The 20735-nt window shown below is 39.2% G+C and overlaps 2 protein-coding genes across 8 annotated transcripts in view; one reads left to right on the top strand and one right to left on the bottom strand.

The window, feature by feature from the left end:
• Window positions 1-6214: 6214 nt before the first annotated feature.
• c2cd4a (C2 calcium dependent domain containing 4A) lies at window positions 6215-7795 on the bottom strand. Its single transcript, XM_042496762.1, has 2 exons — window positions 7683-7795; window positions 6215-7580 (listed from the first exon to the last, which is right to left on the bottom strand). The coding sequence occupies exon 2, from the start codon at window positions 7553-7555 to the stop codon at window positions 6215-6217; it is 1341 nt and encodes a 446-aa protein (XP_042352696.1). The 5' UTR covers window positions 7556-7580; window positions 7683-7795.
• Window positions 7796-13163: 5368 nt separating this feature from the next.
• tln2b (talin 2b) overlaps window positions 13164-20735 on the top strand; it is a 138914-nt gene continuing 131342 nt past the window's right edge. For 5 of the 7 annotated variants that reach the window (XM_042495462.1, XM_042495461.1, XM_042495460.1 and 2 more), the window contains exons 1-2: window positions 13191-13233; window positions 17674-17697. The gene's annotated coding sequence lies outside the window, so the exon portion shown is untranslated. Of the gene's footprint in view, window positions 13234-13532; window positions 13554-17673; window positions 17698-20735 lie in introns of those variants that run through there. The other 2 variants (XM_042495457.1, XM_042495458.1) reach the window with 2 other exon arrangements.

Genomic DNA, 20735 nt, shown 5'->3' with positions numbered 1-20735 from the left:
TTTTGAACACCTCTGAGAATGGTTGACCTGGCACAACAAGGCGCTAGCTGGCAAACGGCCAGCTAGCGCATAGCCTGATGCTAGTGTTGCATCCATTCATGTAAATTTACTTTAGAGCTGAATGGCAATGTATTTTTTTTTCCCCAGGTGAGTATTCATTCCAAAAAATATAAAATGCAAGTCTCCATACTCAACAGCAGACAATGACCCTGGTTAAGACCTGCTGGTCGCAATGTGTTTGCCATTTTATTCTATAGTATATTACCTCGCAAAGTAAAGGAATTTTAATGTTTGCACAAATTTTATATTTTTTGATTGAGTGTTCACCCATGCAATGAGCTATTCACAAGATGGAATACACATATTAATTATAGGGGGCAAAAAAAGGTGAGCACACATTAGCAGGTGCTGGGCTAGCAGCCGATCTGCCATGTGTCAAACAGCATTTGTGATATGAAACTGCTTTATTCAGTGTTTTTACAGGTTTTAATCACCTGGTCCGTTTGCTTTGGAGAGGAAGAGAACCCTGCGAATAATTTGGCTTTGATTAAAAACCTCCTGAGCAATGACCACTGATGGAACTCTAACTGGGTTTCAGCTGGTTGCAACCTGCAATCCTCACCACTAGATGTCACTAAATCCCCCTAATTTTTACACACTGTTTCTTTAAAAGAAAAAGACAGCTGCTTTTAATAATCCTCTGTGTGCATGCAGTCAAAAAGCTCAACCCCTTCACTTATCAGCTTACAAAAAAAGTTTCCTACTGTTTTGGCAATGTTAAACATCAGGATACTTTGTCCTGATGGTATCATGCCTATGACATCTTCAGGCCATTTTCACAGGACATTTGATTGATTGCAGTGGGAGACGGATAACAAATTACAAAAGAGGTCCACCGGCCTTCGTCAGTTAATTTCTGAAGCAGTTGTTTCCCTGAGAACATGGGAAGGTGGGGTGACAACATTGGTCAAACACATTCACAGTGACATTTTACGGTGTATGTTATATATTTTGGCACTATATACAAGCCTGGTAAAACAGAAAATGAGATAAGGAAGCTCGTTTGAACAGACCCACTTACGCTGGAAGCTTTAAAACAGACAGGTGAGATATGGAAGGGGAAGGGGGTGGTTTGCATTTCTTTCTGTGAAAACAATTTTTTCCAATTCTAGGAGGTAGTGAACACTGAAGGCTTTGCAGCAAATAGAGAGCGGAATGGAAGTAGGACATTCAAAGTCAAAGTATACCTGATCACCTCTAAATGTAGTTGTTTTCAATTCCAGCTCATTACTTTGGAATTGTAAATGTGCATTAGCTGGGAAAAGGCATCCTGGTGAATGAAGGTAACCAGGCAACTGTATGGCACTTGAGATTAAGCCAGTGCACTTCCCCTGTTGTACATTTGCATTCATGATGCACAGCTCTTTGGGAGACAGATGTTTCTTACAGATAATATGAAATCACTTCCAGTGATCACTGGTAAGTAAAACACTGCAAATTATCTGCCCACATTCATTGTCTTTCCATTTCTCAGTGTTGCAGTTTTTTATGTTCAAATGGCAAATATAAAAAGTATATCACAGCATGTTTTAATCAAACTGTCAATATAAATATTTACTCTTGAAATATGTCAGTGAGGGATCAATCTTATGTTTATGTGGTACATAAACCTTTTCTGTCATTCTCCCTTTGAAAGCCAAAAAGTTTATGCTGCCCCAGCTCATTATTTTTTATTAATCATTAATAATAATTTGGGGAAGCAACTAATAAAAAGGATCCATGTTGACTTTTAGTGAAACAAAGGTCAGCATGATAGCATCAGCAAACTCTTGTTTGTTAAGTATAGAGTGGTGAGGAAAGGACATATATGAGTTAGCATGTCATTACACAGTACGTTTAATTGATTGATTAATGATTAGAAGTAAAATTATTGTGTGAGTCCAAACAAAACTAGACTTTTAAAATACATGTAAACATTTTAGTCTGACTGAAATGGTACTAAATCACATTTCTCAAAATTATACTAACATTCCCACATAACGCGATTGGCAGTCAAGCACCTCAGTCGGACTTCAGAGGGGACCTATTATGCTATTATGCTTTTTGGGTTCCTGCACTAGGCGTTCTGCATGTGCTCCTAGTAGTAGAGACCGCCTCCCTTGATGGTTAGGGATAGGGACTGTTTGTTACTTAAGAGCAGGAAAAGGGTGCTTTGCTCCTCTTTACCTTCCACGACAGCTGATGGAGGCAGCGGTAGAGCAGCAGCTCTGCCATTCAGTTAAGTGAAATGACCTTTTTTTCTCTGGAATCTGGTGTTTTTGATATAACAGCTTCAAATCCCTGTCGGTAAGGGCTGTCTGACAGCAAGGTTAAGCAGTGAAACATTCTGTGTATAAGGTTTACTTAAACGGATATCAATTTTTTAGGTGGCTTAAAACTATTTAATGAAGGCAGAGTTTGTTCAGCGCTTGTGATTGTGATTGGGTCTCTATCATAGACTGTACAAATAATATAGGTTTATTGTAACTAGCTGAAAGAGGGCATATCTCCACCGGCTGTCGTGGAGTCTGACATACTTCCTTCTATAAATAGATTCTTCCCCAATGCTTGTATAATCAAGCTATAATTGTGGTTTAGCTAAACTGTGCATGTAAATGTACTGACTCCCAGTTCCCTTGTCTTAAAATAAGTGAGTTCTTGAATGGATTTTTGGTTAGATCCCTGAAAGAAGAAGCTTAAGAGACTTTAACATTTTGTTAAAATACATCAAATACAGCAGTAAATACCCCACTCAAAAATTTGAAGCCTGCATGGGTCTTAAAATAGATGGTTGCTAACAAGGGGCTAAATGAAACGACAGTGTCATCATGCCCAACACGGCTTTACAGCTTTGTTGTGGCAGTGACATTGAAGTCATGTGACCATGCCGTAGTTTCTCAGCAACCTAACATTAGCTTTTCACACGTAGGAAATCATAGAAGTGATCATTTGCAAAGATTATCTTGTGAACAAAATGTGTTAGTATCATTAACTTTTGTTTGCCACAGTCTTTATTTGTAGCAATACATTTGAAATCCAATTGAAAAATGGCTTTTTGTTGAGGAAACCAGGACGATGCTAATTTCTGTGTTGGTCTCCAAATAAACATCCACTCCATATTTTTTCACTGATCATCCACTCCCCACATGCAGTGGCTCTATGGCACCCAGATGGGCCCACCCCCAGCTTGACACCACTTTATACCAATGAGTTATTATTTATGAAAGAAGACAATTTGTTTTAGTAGAAAAGTTAGGAAGGCAAAATCGTTAGAAAAGAAAAAGAAAAAAAAAGCATGAAGCCATTACTGAGGATATTTTCCAGGAGTAATATATATCTCTTATAATAGACTTTCATTTGATGCTTTTATTCAGTGCCCATCAATAGATAACATTTTTGTATGGGCGTCACCAGTTTGGATCGATGCCCTAATGCTGCTGCAACCAATGTGCTATATAAAACCCATCGCCTCTGTTCTTTTGAATGAAGATAGATCAGTGGAAATCCCTTTCAAATCCTATCAGCGGTTGACCAGCAAGGGGAATCACGGGTAATTCTCATTTATTACAGGGTATTTCACAGCTGAGTCAACACTCCATACAAAAGTGTCCAACAGTATCAGCCTCTCCACAGGATCTGAAACACATCCTGTTCAGAGAGGCATTGTTGAAAAATGTAGGTTTTCTGTGTGGGATGTTTATGTGTTTCTTTGTCAGAAATGAGATGCTCCTATGTAATACAGTAACACAAAAGCGCATGCGTTAGGCCTTGTATTGTAGAGGCACAAAACCCCTCATTTCCATCAAAACAATTGAGAGGGGATTGCAGGTCTTTGTGACGACGCTGAATCTGTAGTTCAAACTAAAAGTGGATCATGAGCTATATTTGTCCAAAGGCTTTTCTCAGTGGCACAATCCAAACTGTAAAATCTAGCAAGAAATTTGCATAATAAAGCATGCATCATTACAGACGTTGAGCTTTAAAAGCAATCTCCCAGCAGGTTATTATTACGGCGGAATAGCTATTTATACGTACCTCATCACGTTACTGTATGCTGTTGTGTCATATGCTGTTTAAGCAGCAGTTGTCAGTCCCCTATCAGAGCTTTCCTGAGCCCTGAGAAACCTATTAATCTTTAACTAGGAGCTATAGTTGCAGCCGGTGCTTTTAAGCCTGATCTTTATTGCTGAAAGCAGCAGGATAGATACGCGCCTGGAGTTTACATTAAGAGCTCCTGCTCTGTGCAGTTGAGTAAACATGTATGTATATTGCACAGAGAGATGTTGTTTGTGTCTTCAACATAAATAGAGCATGTTTTGTTCAGTAGTGGATAAAGGTCCTCATGTATTTATTCAGCCTTGTAGGTGCTGAAATTGCTTTTATATTCTAGGCTTTAATTATATTTTAATTCAGTTACTGCAGTTTTTACAGAAGCCATAAGCGGTCATGCATTCGTACTTTTTTCTCATCTGTTTTCCCAAGATAACAGGAAAAATTTATCAAGATCTGGAGATAATAAAATTGTATTTTCCCGAGATAACGGCATAATTAGTTTGAGATCTGGAGATAACAAATTTAATGTGATAGGCCTGAGATTTCCATCACACGTGACATGTCATGCCATGCTGACTGATGGACACCGGTGTAAATAAGCCATTATAGTTTTGTGCTATTATGCTTTCTGTTCTGAAATATTGTTGAAACAAATGAATGAGTGAATGTTACAACACGAATATTACCGATACAACAGCTGTCTGTTAGCTAATTTCACGGCTCGGGACCTCACGATGCTCATCAGTCTGCTCCTCTCACTCAGTTTGTCAAAACTGGATATAAATAGCTACCGTGACCCTAGACATCAGTGACTTTTTTTCTCATTATTTCTGCTTATTCTTATGTTTACATTGTCTGGACTATTATATTTTATTTAATTTTCCAATTTTTACTGAACATTTCTATTGCTTCATAATTCCACAGGCCACTGGCTACCCTTGAAAGAGGTCTTTGGGATGGGATGGGGTTGGGTTGGATTTGATAACTTTTTGTAAAAAAAAAAGAACACAAAATATGTTTGCTCTCTGTACCATCCACGTGTTTCAATAAAAAATGTAAATATTAATAGCCAACATGTCGCCCCCATGTAACGTGGTGGCCCTTGCTACACAATATGATGTTTCAAATAAATTATGTCAGTGAATAGCCTGCTATTACAGTATTGTTTTACTATCTCAAGATCTCAAATTTATTATGTTGTTATCTAGGGAAAACACAGTTACGTTATTTCAAGATCTTATGAAAATTATCCTGTTATCTCAGGAAAACGGAAGAAAATAAATGTATAAATGTATGGCTGTTTAGGGCTTCCATAACTTTAAGTGTTTTGTAGAAATAGTGAAAGTAGTTTTGAGTTTTGTAAAAGTCTTATCACCTAAATGCTTGACTGTCAAAAGGTGAATACTCCTTATTTAATGATCCATCTCAGATGCAAAGTATTTTTATGCTGATAAACTATACAACATTGCCCGGCCTTGTATGAAAACCGTGATGAGTAATACATGCTGTCCAACTTGAATTAAATTTCTCTGACTGAAAAGCAGCTTCAGCTGTTGTTCAGTCTTCGTGAAATAAAACAATAAGTATTCTGTATCCTTGGTGGAGGGAAAAAGGCAGATAGAGCTCTTTTTGTGCACTGATTAAAATTATGCATTCTCAATGCTGAAAACTCCCCTCTTGGGTTTCTGGTTTCTAGTGATATTTTTAATCATCGGAAAGGTCAGGAAGAAAACAACAGGCTTAGGAGAAATACGAGACAGCGGTTGCTCACACCAGCTGATGCTGCAGCCACATTAGAACACCAATGAATGAACAGTCTGTAAATCATTATATTAACATTTTTGTGTTTGTTTATGAGCAGTTATGAGGTGAGGCTTTTTTTCTGTGGTGCATTTTGTTTGAATTCAGAAAATCAATTTGGAGAAAACTGTGTGAACTGTTTCTGCACAGGCACAATTAGTAATATTACGAAGACACTTGTGAGGATATTGTTATTTTGAAATGTATTAAAGACAAACAACTTCAATGTTTTTCCATCATTTTATCATTAGAAAATCTCATTTTACAATACAAAAATGCTAATAAATAATCCCATACATAAATTAAGACTTTTGGAAGTACTTTACAATGTCACTATGCTAGAAAGAGGCAAGTCACAGTCGCCCAGGAGATAGTCTCTTTTCAGGGTGGACATTTTGTTCACCACTTTAAAGCGCAGCGACCGCTGGCTGAGGTCCTCCTCTGAGATGCTATCAAAGAAGAAATCCTCATTGAAGATGGGATTGCGGCTCTTTCTGATGACCGTGCTGCGTTGCTTCTGGACTTTTCCGGGCACCAGAGAGAGGCTGACGCTGCAGTTGATAATCTTGGGGTCTACAGAGAGCGGATAGAGGCCCTCGGCGCTGATGAGGCGAACTCGGAGTCTTTGGTTATCCGGGCAGTACTCTGCTGAGAGTCTCAGGCTGCCATCTTTCCCTATGGGGGCCATTCTTTCCTTCATTACCCGCTCTCTGTGCAAGGTCAAGTCTGTGGGGAAGATGTTGGGTGGTGCCAGGCTATAGCTGTTTGGCACGCCTTCAGCTAACGCATCTGATGCCCTCCTCATGACATTGGGGCTGTTGTCTGTGGAGCTGCCTTCATCTGTGGATAGGGAATTGTTCCTGGACACCATTGCCTTCCTCATGTTCCTTGACAACAGCAGTTCATGGCTCAGTGCTTTGAAGAGGGAAGATTTGGCAGGGCACCTGGTCAGCAGTGGCGAGCTGAAGGGAGAGGACTCAGTGGAGGAAGTGGTATCGCTGTCCAGAGTGGCCTGCCAGTTCAGGGTGTATCCTCTCTGGGAAAGCCTGGAGGTCAGTGTGTTCAGGCTGAATGAGGACGGAGAGGAGGAGGGCGAGGTGGAGGGGGAGACTTTGGAGCACACGCTGGATCGACTCCGGGGCAGCAGCAGGGGAGAGGAGCCAGGATCAGCGTGGAAGAGCGACTCCTTCCTCCTGGTGTGGGGGCTCTCCAGTAAGGTGCAAAAGCCATAGCAGGTCTGAGCTTTGGCCATGTGTGGAAGGGACAAAGCGGCCTGGCTCTGAGGATCCGCATTAGTGGTCTCCTCATCACTGCAGCCGTCATATGGACTCTCATCCACACTCTCCACCTGGATAATGTGCGGGCTGATGGACTCATAATGTGTCACTTCTATGTCAGGCCTCTCGCAGGGAGATGCCTTGATAACGCGAGCAGCTCGGCTCTGCTCCATGCTCTTCATCTCCTGCAGGGATGGGATTGTTGGGGGGATGCAGAACTCTGGGATGTTGTCAGGTGTGATGACATTAGGACAGAGGGAAATCCTTTTGGGTTTGTAGCCTTTGTCTCTGAACATGATGTCACCAATTTTAAAGCTGAGTTCTGCTGAGGGGACAGGCAGGTTAGATCTCTCCACTGACACACGGATCTTCTCCACCACCCACATGGGTCCTCTGGTTGGAATTAGGACACTGTAAAATCAAAAAGATATGCTTGTGAATTGTGTTCTAAAATCAAACAAAAAATGTGTCATAATATCTAAAATAATAAACTTTGCAGGAAAATTTTCTTACCTTATATTCTGAAATGATGGATAATCCACAATCCTGGATGGACTGAAAGCTCCAGCTAAAAGTTCAGGCTTGTTGTGAAAAAAAGGGCTCTCTTGACAGCAGATTGAGGTTGTCGCTTGTCAGGACCAGCACATCTGTGGCTGTTTGAGAGACAAAGACAGTTTAAATGAAGCAGGAAACCAGCCAATGTAACACACGCCCCCTGTGCCGCTCCAACAGGATCCGCCCTCTCTCCTTGGCCACTCGTTCCCATGGAAATATTCAAACCACAACAGAGCCCAATGCCCCCGCTGTTCTGTGTTGAGATAAGCGTACTACCTCCAGAGTGGAAAACTGATTTTAAGCAAATGGCAGGCCTTTTATTCACGTGTTTGTTTTCCATTCATTTAAATTAGATGGTGTGTATGACCTTGTTCTGTGAACATAAACAAGGTGATCTGATAAGATAATAATTCTGAACACATTTGGGACATTTGGAGTGGAATTACTTTCTCAGAGGTAAATGGTCAAGGGATAAAGCTGGCCTAGCTGTACTGTATGGTGTTTAGGAGAGCTATACAGGGCAACCAGGCCTCTGCCTAAAGGTGTTTCACTTAAAAAAAAAATGGTTAACCCTTTGAAACCTGGATAGACGTCAGTTTTCTTGTGCTGCGTTCAGACACCTTTCACAAGCATTATAATCTTTAAAACATGCATAAATTGGGTGATTTCTTTAGAAGACATGGGAAAAAAGGGCATGAGCACCTTGGCAAGAAGTATCCTGCAAATTGTGAGAAATTAGCAAGAGGTGATAAGAAAATGAAATTTTTTCTAAAAAATAAAAATAAAAAAACAGAGAGGGAAAGAGAAAGAGAATTATTAGAAAATCATAAAAAAAATAGGAGATAATGTCAAGAAAACTATGATTACAATAATAATAACAACTTGAAATTACTTCAATTTTAAAGCACTTTTCCAGACCATTTATTTTTATTTTACTACAAAAGAATTTTTCAAAAGAATTGCACATTTTGGGATAATTTGTTGTTGAGTTATTCCTTACCTTCTTTCCATGATTTTGAAAGAAATTAAGCATATTTGCTCAGGTTTCAAGGGTTAATAACTTTGGACTGAAGTAAGGGTTTGAGTGAGCTGAACTCCTATAAAAAGCAGTACAATCATACATCTGTGGGGGTCACCGATTACCAGCAACCATTATTTTAATCACAAATTTTTAGGGCTGCTGTGGTTTGTATATTCCATCACTGCACAGCAGTCATGGTCAAGTGCACACAGTTGCATGCAGAAATCACAGTCAGTTAAGAGTGAAAAGTTTTTTTCATGAAAAGGCAACATAAGAATAAAAGAGAATCAAATAAGAAAATAAGGGTCACAGAAGAACAAAGCCTACATTTAGATATGTACAGGTTTTTAGCCTTACTATTTAATTATACTACAGGCCTTTATTAATATGGTATATATAAATACAGTAAAAGAGGGAGAAGGCCAACATCCTTTCTACTTACAAGTATGAATATGATATTTAGGCAACCCAAAACAATCACAAGATTAACAGCATCTGAAATGTTTGCATACAGGTTGTCCATACAATACACGAGGCCCATATCATTGTAAATGATGGTATATTGTCTGTTTTCAATTACAACCATTTATGAATATTAAACCATAACAAATTTGCATATCAGCATTAAAAAAGGTCAATAGTTTAATCTTCTAAAGGAACAAAAGATGAACAGATTAACTTTAAGGTGAAATATTTGTAAAATAAAATCATTAACAGGGTGTATTCATAACATCATTCTAAAATGAGTTTATTTGGCTTCAGAGAAAGAAAATGACTTTTGAACAAAAAAAAAGCCCTCTTAACCCCTTATATAGACCCCTTATAGACCCCTTATCCTGTACAGAGCATGGCTTGAAGTGCCCCATTTATTTATTTATTTATTTATTTTTTATTGTCCATCAAGTTAATGCCGTCAACTTTATAGAAGACAAGGAAAGTGCAATTACAAAAAAAAGCATCAAAATTCAGAAGTCCAGCCCACACACTTTTAGCTGTAGAGGAGGTGTTAGCAAGTCAACTGAGGTTAGCGCAGTTTGCATGGGTTAGCACGGATTAGCACAACAAGCAAACAGGCTTGTGAGTCAGTGACACTTTTTAACAGTCTATGGTTACACTGTGGTGAAAAGTCAACTAGAGGAGCAATGGAGAACAAATTTTACAAGAGGAGGATGGTGTGTGGGTGTCGCTCCACTGTTGCAGAGTATGTCAGTATATACCTATGCTAACACAACATGCTAATGCGCAATGATAAATGTTTCGGTACTTCAAGAATGGTTAAATATAGCCAAGAATGAACGGACTGAAATGCTACTATTGCACAGTTTTTATCTATTTCTTTATTTTTGTTATTTAAGTTCATAACATTAACAGGACTCATCAGTTGACCCATTAACTAAATCACGCCTGGAACTCAAATATGTCCCTGTGGCACAGCCAAAGCAAAACAAACAAAAACCCACTCCTTCTATCTGTATATTACAGTTGTAATTCATTGAAAAAGAAATATTGATATTATTAGTTAAACATGAGAGTTACATCCAAAACGCAGCATGTTTCTGCACAGCATAACACAGAAAAAAACTAATTCCAGAAAAGCAAATATGATTACTGCAGTTATGCAGGTTGGTTATCATTAACTGAACTGATGCATTATCTGTCATTAATGTAACCAACTCTTCATATTTAGGTGTAATTTGACAATTTGAAGTTTTACTACATTTATGTATCTATGTATCTATCTAGCTAGCTAGCTAGCTATCTTTCTATCTATCTATCTACACTCCTAATAGTTTATTTATTTTAAAGACCTCCACAAAGTTCAATTACAACTTCAACCCTGACTGAAGTCGTTTTGGTATTAATATAAATGTGGCATGGGGCATCAGTTGAACCACTTAATTGATGCAATATCACACCCATTATTAAAAAAAAATATTAAGATGCTGCACACATCCGCATTACTTTGTCATCAATTCAGTTAGCACGTTCTTGACAGAATTTGCATCTCTCCATACAATGTCCCATTAATTCAGCATGATATATTTGGGTCTTAGAGTTGAAATTTAAAATGAAGTCTTGTGGAGGTCAATAATGTTTTAGTTTTTTTACATGAATGTGTATAAAGTGAAAATAGAATGTATTTAGTCATCAACCAACACTTCACCATTACCGAAGAGCTGCAGTGCTGGCAGGGCAGATCATAATGTCTCTTTATCAGAGATAAGGTGTCTGAAAAGTCAACATCTGTGTTTAAAAGGACACTGAGAACAGTGATTTATATACAGCCACATTGAACATTGCTCCTTAGGGGTTCAACCTTTATTGGAACGTTGTCATGTCTGTGCTACCCCCTTGTGGTGGCACACAAACAGAAAGCTGTATTTGTGGTGGGTCTTCACTGGAACAGATTACATGACACTTACTGTATATCATGTTAAACAAAACAAAAAATCAAACAAATGTGCCTGTTTTCATATTTTAACAGATGTCAGATGCAACAAGGACAGTCCCTTAACTTTGGTCCCTCGACCTTCATTGGCTCTGCACTGAAAAAAGCTAAGGGAACGTGGAGGGATCATGTCAAAACGCTTGGCTCTGTCCTGACCAAAGTTCAAGTGGAGTAACGTAGTTACCGTGTGTTACCAGGCACCAAAGGAGAGAGTGATGTCAGTGCAAACAAAATACCAGTAAAGTGTCCTAAATGGGGAACTTCTTGGAAATGTTTTTCCAAAATGTTCAAGTCGTATCAGTGATTCAAGTGAACCTCTCAAACATTGTGTACCTCTCAAACCAAGTGTAGGCATATAATAAATTTGCAGTCAGTTACAGAGATGCTAAAATTAATCAACTTCATTTATTTGAAAATATTATCTGAACTGAAGTCGATCATAATATACACATGCACAGACATGCATGCCTACTACGTGTCTGTGTGTGAGCCTGCTCTTTGTGTGTGTTACTCTACCTGCAAGCATCAACATCATAAATGCAGAATGCAGTGTTACTTTAATTTAACACAACATGCTTACTTGCGCTGCTCTTAGATGCTTTTCTTATGTATTTATACCTCTGAACCCTGAAAAAAAACTTGTTTCCTTTTCTTTAAAAAAACAAACATAAAAGGCAAAAGAAACAAAAACAGAAAAAAGGCAGTGTGCATCTTGTTAAGAAATGTTCCACAAATAGATAATAGAAAATAATACATTTTTTAAAAAAGCTATGGAAGAATGGGAGAAAAAAGGGAAAAAGCTAAGGGCAAACTATAATAATCATAGTTACGCATTTAAAATGATGTAACAGAAATGTTATGTTTTTATAAACACTTTTTTTCAGGTCATTTCCTTGTTTGTTTTGTACTCTTTTTTTTTTTTAATAAAAATGAAATACTTTCTAGCTAATGTTCAGTCATTTCCTCTTAAGTTGCTTGTTCCCTTCTTGAGATGTTTTTAAATAATAAATAGCCAATTTGCTCAGGTTTCAAAGGGTTAAGGAAGTAACTCAGCATTTTCTTAGATTCAAAAGACGGGAAGTATGCAAGCAAAATATATCCAAGCAGACCAGGGAAACAGACTAGCATTTATCATTTGAAGTATCAATATATGTGTAAAAAGAATGTTTATCATTGTGTAGATTTAAATTTCCAAATGTTTGAGCTTTCTTTGCATGGGTGCATGAATATCTCCACTAGGGGGCAGTATATGCTCAGATTTAAAAACGACAATACACCCACTGAGGTGACAAAACCAGAGGGAGATGTTAGATGTGAGTTGACACATTAAATGCTCCCTAATTATCACAAAAATTAGCAAAACTGTAAATCCAACCAAAACGATTGAATTGGAGTACATGAGACATGAAGTAATCATTCTGCTGGCAAAAAATCTTCGATAATTACCATTCTCTAAAAAAAAAATCTTTACAGGTTATATGTTTTTTTTCTGGATTGCATGATAGACACGTTATTTTTTTGCAGTAGACAGGTAGCATCACCTTCCATGTGGCATTGATCTTGTGTCAAAGTGGAATAAAGCACAGCACTATGGGCTGTCCTGCACTGATGGCTGGTGTGCTGACACCCTTTCAGCAGGTGTACTTCACTGCACAAATTCAAAGCATTTTCAAAATAAGAGAGAGAACTCAGTCATTCAGTTATTTCATCTTCAACCGTGCGAGCATTGCATGGTCTCTTTAATCTCGCAGGACTGCTCATCCGTATCATCTCGAGCCTTTAAATCTATCCCGATCTGGCAACATTTATGATGATCACAAACCGTGGGTGACTGTGACGCCGCTTCCCTTTTTTTCGGCGCAGAGATATGCGGTCGTTTTTCTTTTTTTCCCCATCTCTCTCCACTGTACGATAAACGAGGAGGGGCTTGATGCCGTGGAGGAGGCAGGCAGGCTGAGCTGACCCGCTTGCGGTGTGTGTGTATCGCTTAGCCTACATCCAAGCCAGGTCGCATGCATTAACGAGTGACAGACATCAAGGTAGGATTTCGCCTCATTTTTTAAAATTTCCCCTTGTGTTTTTTAAACCCTGGCGCTGGTCTTCAAGGTGCTGTTCCTCCCAAAACGGGCTCACTACAGGCAGGCGGACCGCTCGATGTTGGCTCAGCAGAAGCGCTGAAAACATTTCATATTAAGACGACCCTTTTCCACATGATTAGTGTGATGTGTTCACCATCTCCTTGCTCTTCTTTGGATTTAACACCGGTCGATTTGCTTCATGTGGTGCGTTTTTATAAGCTTGTCAAAAAAAATCTTCGCCTAACGTGTGACTGACTGCTTGTGACATTGACAGATAAGAGGTAATATATTTCATTGACCTACTTGTTTAGCGTTTGTCGCTGCATGTTTCATGTTTAAGCTCGCCGAATTTGGTGCTTAGAAGTCGGACGAAATGGACAACTATTGCTGCCCATGCCCAGCATCCTTGCTGCTCTGCAAAGAAATGTGCTGTACAGTAACTTGGACTTGACCTGAATGTTATCTGGATCGGCTCAACATCAAAGCTATGTGAGGCTGTAGTGCGCATGCAGGGATGTTACCACTGATGATTTACAGTAGGCTGACAGAAATGTGGGCAGAACAGGCTGGCCACTCTATAATGGTCAGTTTGGTCAAGTTTGTTAAGACTGCTAAACCCACTAATCCTTTGCCTCAGAGATAAAAATCTGCTATTTCATGGATAGCTGTTGGAAAATTCCTTATTTTGACTTGCCTGCTTGCAGAGGTCAGAGTGCATGCTCACCTAGATACACTTTCTCCAGCAGGGAGGATGTGCCTCCCCTGATTGAAGGACACGACTCCTTAGGCCGCCCTGCCGCCTCATACAGATGTGTATGTGCTGCACTTGTGTCGAGATATTTTATGAGCTGGTTGTTTCATGCAGGTACACTGACTGTGGGCTACACAGTCTATTTATCTTGTCATGGTTAGTTTAACATACAGTACATCAGTTTGTGGAACAAATGCATGAGTGTTGGGCTGACTTGCTATGCCAAACCACATTAGCTACACGTCAGCCTCTTTCGACATTTACAGAAGAGGCTTTTGGCTGTTGTGACCAACTGTTAAAAAGAAATTCACCCCACCCTTCTACAGTATAGAGCAGCTGAGCATTCTGTATAAAAGGCATCTTGGATTATTAAGGGTCAATTCAAGGATACTCATGCCGTGAGGGGCGTTTCAAACCGATATTGAGGAGTGACATGTTTTGCCTGTGTGATGTAACTGGAAGAGTCAAGCTGTATCAGCATGATGCATACAGCTGTGATTCTGGATGGCTTTATACAGTGGGGCAGCAAGGAGGGCGCTGGGCGAGGAGCCATACTAAATATATGCACCCTGGTGGTACTGTAAGGCACAACTTAGTGTAGGATAGAAGCATCTGCCTACTACACTGTATTGCAGGGTTGCTAAATTTGCTTTGTCCAGGGTCACTTTTGGAAAAAGAAAAAAATAAATAAATAAAATACTAATATTTATCAGTCTACATAATAAATGAGTGGACTGTTTTCTTTAAAATACACCTAATGGAAACGCGTCAGCTTAGAAAAAATATCCCATTTATCGCAAAAAAGTTTTTATGCCAGCATGAGGTGGTATTTCAGGCATTTCAGAAAAGCCATGTTTTTCAAAACTGCAATGGAAATCATTTTTGGCTTCTATGGGTCACATGATGCTATGGCTATGTGCTTGTCAGTAGGAACTGGCTCCCTCATGATGCAGGAGGCACTACAAGAGCTGTTATTGCATCACATAACTCTTCCAAAGTTGAGTGGATCATCTGGAAGTTTTGAATCCACAATTCCTCTGTGATATTGTAGACTATAACTCCAAAAAATCCCTCATATGTGGCTGCTCCCTCACATTAGGGGCTTGCCTTTCCACTATCTTTCCCGTAACACGCCTACGATGCCTTGGATTGGAAGTCATGACGACTAGTGCAGTGGCTGCAATAGAAATAAACCTGCTAATGTTTTGAACATCCATCGCCATGCTTCTTGGAATGTTATTACCAGAGGAGAAGTCACATAACTTCACTCAATGGAAACGCAGTCATTCGAAAATATCACCTAAGTTTTGCGCAAATCTGTAATGGAAACCTGGCCTCTGTTAAGAGGCAAATCCAATCACAGCAGCCACACATAGGTCAACCGTATGCAGGGGCGTTTTAGGATTTAAAGACATTCAAAGCTTAGCCCGGTCCTCTGTTAGGGTCCATGCTCTGTGTAGGTGCTTTTTTATGCACTTTGGCATCTTATTTACATCCATAGTACAATAAGAATTAGTTTCAGTTTGAATTAGTTTATTTTCATTGTTAATTAATGAATAGTCAGCAGGCCATCTGGCACCCTATCACAGGTTGTAAGTTGAGTATCACTGCTGTGGGGATTGGTATGGCCCCTCAGTAGCAGCATCATTGTTAGCATGTTGCTCAATGAATTTGTATACTGTCCACAAGGGATCTCTGTGTCTTAAGTATTGCTAGATTGCTGCATTGTAGTTTGACATGATCTGCAAAGAATACACTGTACATACTGAGTTTTAAAACTGAATAGATTGGATGCTGACAGTTGATGGTGTCAAGCATCACTGATGATGCTTTGGTGCTGAAGTATTCTTCATGTGTGATGGAATAGAGGTTTCAGTGAATACCTTTACCCTTTAAAAAAAAAAGCCATGACATGTTTCTGTTATCAGAAATATTGATGCTTACATGTTCAACTTTATGTCCTCAGTACCTTATCAATGATCTATAAAAGATAAAGATGATAACATACAAATATTGGGGATTTTTCGTTATATTTTATCTATATTTTTATCTGTAAGTCAACATATTTTTAAAGAGGGTGATAGGATCACATGTTGATCCCTTGTCGTGGCTGTTGAAAATATTTGTTGACTAGCAGATAGGCAAAATGTGCCAACAGCGAATAATCTCCAGATTACATACTGCTGGAAAGGCTTTATGAGTCGCAAATACCTTCCCTTATAATGGAATGAGCTGGATTGTCTATAGGATTAATGTATTTATTTTTATACCAGCCATAACAAATTTGCTTGTTGTGTGTGCATATAATGTTTGTTTTTGTGTCTATAGATGCACACACTGTTTGCAGTGTTTGCAGACATCTGAATGTTACAGCCATTCAGATGTCTCATTTTGTGGAAATACTGAAGCTATGTAAATCTCAGTGGTGGTACATTCACCTGTTGGTCAATAATATGAGCCCTTTGCTTGCCCATGTTTAATACAGAAGCATAGACCTTCACAATCTGAGTCTCTACATTGAGCTCTGCACACCTTCTCACCACAGTGCACAGATATAATTAGATCACAGCACCACCAATGTCACAAGCTCACATGCAGTATGCATCTGCCAGCGGCGACTGATAAAAGCTTACTGTTCCATCAAACAAAACACTAGATACTATTCACAAGACCCAAAGGTTATAAAATCAATGTTTGTAAGCTTGCGCCAGCAGAAAATCAGAAAAGTTTTAAACTTGAGACAGACAAAGTAGCACAAACTTGTAGATAACGTCAACATTTCCTTCTGCCTAAGCTTTTGAAATATTACACACTGCAATTTTGCTTTGCAGTGGTAATTAAAACCAAGCACTATTTAAACGGTGCCTTTTTCCCACTCATTGCCAGCTATTGAAGAGGCCATTACCACAGTGATTCCGTATTATGGGAAGCTATTAAGGGTATCTCTGCTACAACAACTTTAGTTCACTCTTTCAACTCTGGGCCTAATTTAAAGGGAATCACAAGTCCCAGACATGGTCTTTAAACGCAAAGCATGCTCTCATGAAGTGCTTTTAGACAGTTTTCTTCCAAATTGTGCAACCCAAGGAGAAACACGCAATCCTTAAACTGTTCCATAAATAACCATAACAAGGTCATGCATTCCCTAGTAAGTATTTTGATCCACAATGTGTTGAGAACAAGCAATTGTTAAAGACAAAGCCTCAACTGTTTCCGTTCTGTTCATTAGAAAGTGATTTTCCTCTCAGCTGTTGCAGTTGGTCCGTCATCAAGAATACATTCCTGGTTGGAATTCCCCAGGAAATGTTCAGCTGGGGGGGTGGGGGGGGTGGGAAGTTTTGAGAGTCATTGGAGAGTGTGATTGTTGAACCATATTTAATGCATGAGTGTGTAGGAGGTGGAAACTAAAACACACCCCATGCTGTCGCTGTGACCCAGCCTTTGTGTTTGGTGTTTACTAGTGAAAAAGATCTCTTCTATGTATTTTGTCTCGCTGCTGTCTCTCTGTGATCGTAGCCTCTTTAGGGCCTGGCTGGCCTCCAGATCTGTTTCTGTAGAACAAGAGGTAGATGTATAAACTGGCTGCCATTCTCCCCGTCTACTAAGACATCAATATGAATTCACAATTTCCTGTATTTTTCCTCCAACAGATGACTGTGGCAGGGAGTCAATATGTGAGTGCTATAATGCAGATGGGACATTTTTTCATTCGCAAACACTTGACCACATTTCCAGTGTGCTTTCAGATTTGAAATTAGGTTAATCCCACGTCAGATTAAATTGGCTGCATGCTTGATTAATAATTGTTGGCCATCATATCAGTGTCTTCCAGTACTGGCACATCCACAGGTTACTCAATTGTTGATCCTGTTATGTGAAGCAGTTTAATGTAATACGGCATTGTACTATTTTTAACTTGCAGAAGTGTCAGTAATATCTACAATAATATGAATTAATTTGTATGCCTCTGTGACGGCCATGGCAGAGAGCATTATGTTTTTGGATTGTCCGCTTAGGCATCAGTCCCCTTTCTTGTGAACACAATTTCTCGTTAAATGACTTTCTTTAAATCTGGCACAAACATCCATTTGAACTCAACAGTGAACTGATTTGAATTTGGTGGTCCAAGGTCAAGGTCATTGTGACCTTATCTGTCTCACTATTGTTAACGCAATGTCACAAGAACACCTTGACAGAATTTTGTGACATTTGGCACAGACTCCTACTTAGACTCAACATTGACCTGATTAGATTTTGATGATCAAAGGTCAAGGTCACTGTGACTGGCATGTCCATCTCATTCTCATGAATGCAAGATCTCAGGAAGGCCTTGAGGGAATTTACTTAAACTTGGCACAAAAATCCACTTGGACTCAATGTTGAACTCATTTGAACTTGCTGGTCAAAGGTCAAGGTCATTGTGACCTTATCCCTCTCATTCTTGTTAACGCAATATCTCAAGAGCACCTTGACAGAATTTCTTCAAATTTGGTCGAAACTCCCACTTTGACTCAACATTGAATTAATTTTATTTTGATTAGAAAAGGTCAAGGTCACAGGGACTTGTGTGACTTCATGTGTCCATCTCATTCTCATAAATGCAAGATCTTGCTCAAACTTGGCACAAACATCCACTTGGACTCAATGTTGAACTCATTAAAATTTGGATGGTAAAAGGCAAAGGTCACTGTGACCTCACAAAACATGTTTTTGGCCATAACTCAGGATTTCATACGATAATTGTCGCAAAATTTCACACAATGCCTAGTGGAATAAAATGATAAAGTGATGACATTTTAAATCGAAAAGGTCACCTTCACTGTGACGTAATCAGGACAGTTTTCTAGCCATTATTCAGTATATCTCAGAAACAAGGGGAAAAACTAACTGGTCAAACACTGAATTGGTGACAATAATCTTGAGTGTTCACCTTGAAACTGCGCTGATTGTATAAATCTTTTGTGCTGCCAGGATGAAGATGTGTGTGAAAAATCAATTTTTTATAAATTGTAGTTTCTCTGTAGCAGCATCCATATTTTAAGCATTGTCATGGCTACATATGAGTGTGGACAGACTTTGCTGCTAACTGTAACTGCAGCCTGTCTGTTTTGCAGAGGCACACATCTGCAAAATGATAATTTTAGTATGTGTTTTTGATCAAAGGAAGAAAGAAGTCATTATTGTCTCCTATTTCCATTTTGATCAGATCAGTTGATTATGTATGCACTCTAGGACATGACATCATTTATTATAATTAATGTAAAAAAATAAACAGCATATGAACAGGTACTACATTGAACACGATGCTCACAAAGCTTGCAGTGGTGGCTGATACAGTACTTTGTGAATATTTACTGTACATGTGGTCTGACCCGACGAGGCTTTGCAAGTGATGTGTAAGCACTCTCAAGAAGTAGGTCAGTAGATGCCAGCGTGGTGTGCTTCAGGTCAAAGGCAGTGGTACAGCCGTTGGCACTCTCATCAGCGGGTCAAATGAGATGCCAGTTTAAAGTAGCAGATGACAGCTTTGACTTCCCAGTCATGCACACATTACATGGTCCTAAATTGGGTTAGCGGCATATAAGAAAAGAGGAGGTGTGATCTGAGGGTTCCCTGAGCACCAGCTGTCAGCTTAAGTAAATAGCTGTCTACTTACCTTTGGCTGCCTTGCTGCTTTTCTAGGTGAATTTTAGTGAATGTATGAACATTTTTTTCGCATGTGGTTAATTTAATTATTATTCTTTCACCTAATCTCTTATCATTTGTGGGCGTGCTATTTTGTTGAATTGTAATTAAGCCGTGCATGACAAAAGCTTGAGTATTTTTTGCTGAATTTTTTGATAGTTTCTTCTTGTGCAAATTGCTTTTATTACTTTAATAACATTCCGTTGTTGTAGAGAAAATGTTTGCACTACTTCATTTTGTCTTGTCTCTGTTTCAGTGTTACAGAGGAGCACTGTAACGATCAGGGACATGACCCACACTCTGCCTGAGGCAAACTGATTACCAGTACTAACGATCATGTGATACCTGTGCTGGAGATCATGTGATGTTCAGCCTCCTCTGAACAGGGGAGAGTGTTTTAACTAACGCTCTTTGCCTCAGACACGTTTCTTTGCATGTAGTTTGGAGTGAATACAATTAAGAATCCATTTTGCATCGCATCGGAGTACATGAGGAGCTGATGCACATTATTCTGTAAAAGTCAATATTTCCCTCTCTGTTCTTACAGGGCACACTGCTTCTTTCGGCTTTAATGGTCGCACAATCCATAGAACGCAGTTTATCACCTGGTAGTCTTTGTTCTGTAAATGTCTGCTCGTGTCACCTCAGTGTAACCAGCCCTTTATTGTGGGAACACAAAGCATCTAATTGCCTGTTCGTTGAGAAGTGTATTTGAAGGTACACTCATAAGAGAATTGAAACTAAAGCCTTACTTCTGTTTTCTGCATTGACCATCACAGACATGAGCAGACATGGATTCCTGACAAAGAAACATTTGTATCTTTTGTTCTTTGCGTGGGTTTTTCTTTGAGGCACACCAATATTCTCTAAAACTGTAGAGGGCAGTGTAACAAAAACTCACATCTACAGCATGACTCTCCATATAGAAATCCTGTGGACACTCTATAGATTGTATAAATTTAAAAAATGGATTGATGCACAGTTGAAAATAGCAAAACTTGAGAAAATAATTGATATGAATATCGGC

This window comes from Plectropomus leopardus, chromosome 11, assembly GCF_008729295.1.
Source record: "Plectropomus leopardus isolate mb chromosome 11, YSFRI_Pleo_2.0, whole genome shotgun sequence".
NCBI classification, from domain to species: Eukaryota; Metazoa; Chordata; class Actinopteri; order Perciformes; family Serranidae; genus Plectropomus; species Plectropomus leopardus.
The sequence above is the reverse complement of the archived record's forward strand: the minus strand, read 5'-3'. Positions and strand labels throughout refer to the sequence as shown.